The following is a 4,331-nucleotide window of genomic DNA, read 5'->3' on the forward strand; positions in this document are numbered from 1 at the left end:
AATCACAGGCTCCGAGGTCGACTCTGTTTGGTCTGTACTTGAGGCCACCATCAGACTGTGAAATGTTTCTAGGGTAGTACAGCGGCAGAATATGTTCCATGTTTATACGCCCAATGTTTCTGCGATCGACATCTTGCAGGTCAAACAATTTCAGCAGCAATAAGCTCGACAAGAAGATAAGGCGGCCGCAAAACATTCAGAATTATTGGGAATTTCCTGACACAACAGAATTATCATTCTATCCAAAATAATGCAATTGAATCATTGGTTGGTTTGATATGATTGTCGTCACGCAGGGAATATATATACTCCATATAGCAACAGCAGCTCCCAGCATACAGCAATGCATCGTGACAGCTTACCCTTTTCCATAATTCTTCCCCTGCATTCATGCTTCTGGTGGGAAAATCTGGAGCAGCAGGTGGACCCGGTGTTATGAATTGCTTCTAGTTTTGAATCAGCACGGTGGGCTCTCATGCAGGGAATGGATAGACAGCAAAGGTCCTTGAAATGCAAATACTATCATGGGGGCCAACATAACAGCTACTACACACAAGTTGCAGGACAGGAGAAGAAATTTACAATCCCCCATGTGCACCTCCATGGTACCATTGCAAATGGGGAATCACTGCACATGGGAGCAGTCAAGATTTAGACCGGAACAATGAAATGCAGTAGGTGCAAGCACAATTGCATGAATGTGCGAAGTGCAGAACGCATATGGAGAACTTGGGATATGCAGCAAGTGGTAAAGAAGGCCACTGAAAAAAGCTCACTCTTCCATTGATACACTTGGGATCTATGTACAATTTACAGCTTACAGGAAGAAGAGTGGGGAAAGGGACCACCGCCGATCGCGATCGCGATATCGCGGAATGTGAGCTGTTTTTTGAAACGCAAAACTGTCACAGCTTCCGCTCCTCGGAGGCTCTCCCGTTTGTTGCTGGTCTGATCTCTCTCTGACTCGGAGCGAGCGGTTGTGCCGCCCCGGTCGTCGTCGTCGTCTGAAACTCACTCACTCGCAGATTAGTTATTGGCTACCCTAATGTACAGTTAGAAGAAACGGGTGGCATGGTTTCTTTGAACACAACACACAGGCAAGCTTCATCACACGTAGGTGTCGCAGAACTTGCCGTCCATCCTGTTCTGGACCGCCTTGATGGCCGCCACCCGTGCCGCCGTGGCCGCACGGTTCGCGGCCATGACCACCTTGTGCACCTGCTCGTCCACTCTCGGCAGGCGGAATGCGTTCTCGGAGGCCCGCTGCGCAGCCTGATAATTGCACAATAACAACAACAGAACATTCAGAATTCCACTCCACAAGGAATTGCATTGCAGAGGTAAGGCTCACAAGTAGGGAGCAATGTGTGGGTCGAAGCAAATCGATGTATATACCTGCACGGCACGCTCGACGGAAGGATCGGTGGGAGGCATGGGGCTCTTGAGGGTCCCGAAATCCCAGTCCCCCGACCGCTTGTCGCCGTTGCGGAAGGTGTACATCCCGAGCCCCTGCTTCTTGCCCTCGTGCCAGGAGCCGGCGTAGCAGTGGCCGTTGGCGAAGCTGTAGACGCCGAAGCCGTGGATCTTGTCCCCGAAGTACTCCCCGGAGTAGCGATCGCCGTTTCTGAAAACGAATTGCAGCAGCAGGTTAGAAATGAGGAAGAGTTTCACACCGATGTTGCCTGAATCGCAACACGAGCAAGGTGTTTTTTGGGGCTGAACTGAAGCAATCGAACAGTTGTTGCCGAGGAATAATTAAGGAATGGAACAGTCAACAGCTTGATGCTGTAAAAACAAATCAATGTAGCAGTAGAAAAACTCGGCAGTAGAGTAGGTGCAGACCTGAAATGGTAGGTGCCGAGTCCGTGCTTGACGCCGCACTTGAACTCGCCGACGTAGGAGCTGCCGTCGGAGCAGGTCTGCGCCCCGATGCCGTGGCTCTGGCCGCCGGCCCACTCGCCCGCGTAGCAGTCCCCGCTGTAGAAGCGGTAGACGCCGTGGCCGTGGCGCAGGCCCTGGCGGTACTGGCCCCGGTAGCGGCTGCCGCGCGCCCAGGACTCGATGCCGTAGCCGTCGTACTTGCCGTCGACCCAGTCGCCCTCGTACTTGCCCTTGCCGAAGAAGTTGTAGACCCCCGCGCCGTTGCAGCGGCCCTTGTGGAACTCGCCCTCGTAGCAGTCCCCGTTGCTGTAGAACTCGACGCCCTCGCGCACCACGCGGCCGCCGCGGGCGTGGTGGGGATTGGTGGTGGTGGGGGAGTCGTCGTCGATGAACCAGTGCACGGAGCCGGAGGGCGAGGCGCGGCGGAGGCGGCCGCGGAGGAGGCGGGCCGCGGCGGCGGCCGCGGCGAGGGAGGCGGCGGCGGCGGCGGCGAGGAGCGCGAGGTGGCGGTCGTTGTGGAGGAGGAGGATGAGGAAGAGGAGGGCGAGGGGGAGGGTCAGGAGGAGGAGCGGGTGGGCTGTGGCGGCGGGACGGAGGTTGTGGGGGTGGAGGGATTTGGCGTGCTGCGCGGCGACGGCGTGGGATTTCTTGTGGTCGGGCTCCGGGTCGTCCTCGAGCAGGACGGCGTGGAAGGAGGAGCAGTTGCGGACGGTGGGGGAGCGGAGGAGCGAGGAGGGGGTGCGCGTGAGCTTGGTGGCGGCCCCGGGCCCGTGGGCGTCCATTCCCCGCCGCCTGGCGCCGCCGTCCCTGTCCTCAATTTCCGTCAGATCTTCTTCTTCTTCTTGTTCGTGTTGTACGCGCCGCCGGGGCGCGAGCGCAGATCGGGTGGAGGGGAGCAGAGGGAGTGGGTGGAGAGGAGAGAAGAGAGGAATGGAGGCGGGCGGGCTGAGAGGTGTCTTATAACCACCGCGGGCGCGGGGGGAGGTGACCAGCTCCGCTCCGGCCTCCGGCGCGCGCCGACCTGGCGTGGGCCGGGCCGGTGGGGGGCTGGTTCTTGGTAGGGTGGCTGCCATGTGGGGCCGCGGGCGGGGTCAGTGGGATGTTGACGGATCCCGCGGGGTCGCAGCGACCCGTGTGTTTCGCGGCGCGCGCGGAGGGATGGAACCGCACCCGACTAGGACTAGGATCGATCGGACCAGGAGGTGGGGCCCACCGGTTCCGGATCTGAATTTGGGAAAAGAAAGGAGTTGAGGGAGCGTGGTGAGTGCGTCCAAGCTTTGGCATGTGCAGCACAGCGGAGCGGGAGCGCTTTCGGTTGGCCGGAGCCTGCCGAGGACGGTGGTCGGGAACGCCGTACACGAACAGGATTGGCGGTAGGGCGTGCGGCCGGGGCGCCGCACGGGTAACGGAACGGCCGTGGCCGTGTGCGGCACGGCGTGCGCGGCTCGGGAACAGGATTTCCTGTTGCTGCCACCGCGTGCCCGGCGCATTGCCCTTTTCTCACGGTGGCCGTCAGGCCAAACAAATCAAGCCCTGGCCCAGCCCATCAGAGTGAAAGTCCATTGGGCCTTGGGCCTTGGGCCGTGGGCCGGGCTTCTAAACTAAATTGCATAAATTCAAGGCCGTGACTTGGCCTGGCCATCGGGCAAAACAATCAGGCCCATGCCATACATGGTTGGGTCGAGCTTGGCTCAGGATTTTCTAGCCGTGCTGGGTTGGGCCGACCGGGCCGGGCTTCCCATGTCCAGGTATACCAACACTAGACATCATCCGGCTATAAAAAGACCACCAATCAATCATTTTTCGGACCTAGCAAGGTCTAAGTTCTCTCGTGTCTTCCCACTTAATTTCCCGCGGGACATCTTCTCAAATTTATTATGGAAGTAAAATGACGGGTCTTCTTTAGAAAACCTTTGCACCACACGATTCTTAAATCAGCTTAGAGCCCGCACAACGAGACCATCTGAATTAGAAAATCTCTAGCAATCTGACTTATGCGAGTGCACAGAGGGGAAACACAACACCAAGCTAGTGCGGGGGAGAGATGACGAGAGCTCGCCTGCGTCATCGGAAAACCGACGATAGATATTTGGCAACCTCCCGTTGATTGGTTCCGCCTATCTACAACCCTTCACCTCACCACCAACTCTCATGCCTCCATTCAAGCTCCTAGTCGAGGGAAGCGACTTCAGACGAGAAGGCGACTGGTGCCATCTAATCCGGTCGATGGTGGTATGCGGCGGCAAGTCTTCTTCCTCCACATCTCCAAGATGCCTCCTTCGTCGTGCCATGGTCAGAGAACTGTGAGTAACATCTAACCCTAGAGCTAGTAGCTTAGATCTGCGAGAATGTGGTCTTCTCTCTAGAAGATCTGAAGATTATGTGATAGGTTTTGCGAATCTTGCTTCGTGATGATGTAGTTGTTGGAGATATGCCCAAGAGTAATAAAA

At 57.2% G+C, this 4,331-nt stretch overlaps 1 protein-coding gene across 1 annotated transcript; it reads right to left on the reverse strand.

Moving 5' to 3' along the window:
• Nucleotides 1-762: 762 nt before the first annotated feature.
• On the reverse strand, nt 763-2,699 carry LOC124653365 (junctophilin-1-like). The gene is made up of 3 exons (XM_047192430.1): nt 1,843-2,699; nt 1,396-1,624; nt 763-1,272 (listed from the first exon to the last, which is right to left on the reverse strand). The coding sequence occupies exons 1-3, from the start codon at nt 2,661-2,663 to the stop codon at nt 1,108-1,110; spliced, it is 1,215 nt and encodes a 404-aa protein (XP_047048386.1). The 5' UTR covers nt 2,664-2,699; the 3' UTR covers nt 763-1,107.
• Between the last annotated feature and the right edge of the window lie 1,632 nt (nt 2,700-4,331).

Source organism: Lolium rigidum, chromosome 5 (genome assembly GCF_022539505.1).
Source record: "Lolium rigidum isolate FL_2022 chromosome 5, APGP_CSIRO_Lrig_0.1, whole genome shotgun sequence".
Lineage (NCBI taxonomy): Eukaryota > Viridiplantae > Streptophyta > Magnoliopsida > Poales > Poaceae > Lolium > Lolium rigidum.

Coding starts and splice junctions, on each gene's coding strand:
- LOC124653365 (XM_047192430.1), bottom strand. CDS start 2,663: ATGGACGCCCACGGGCCCGGGGCCGCCACCAAGCTCACGCGCACCCCC. Junction 1,625..1,842: donor CTCGGCACCTACCATTTCAG/GTCTGCACCTAC, acceptor ATTCGTTTTCAG/AAACGGCGATCGCTACTCCG. Junction 1,273..1,395: donor CCGTCGAGCGTGCCGTGCAG/GTATATACATCG, acceptor TGCAATTATCAG/GCTGCGCAGCGGGCCTCCGA.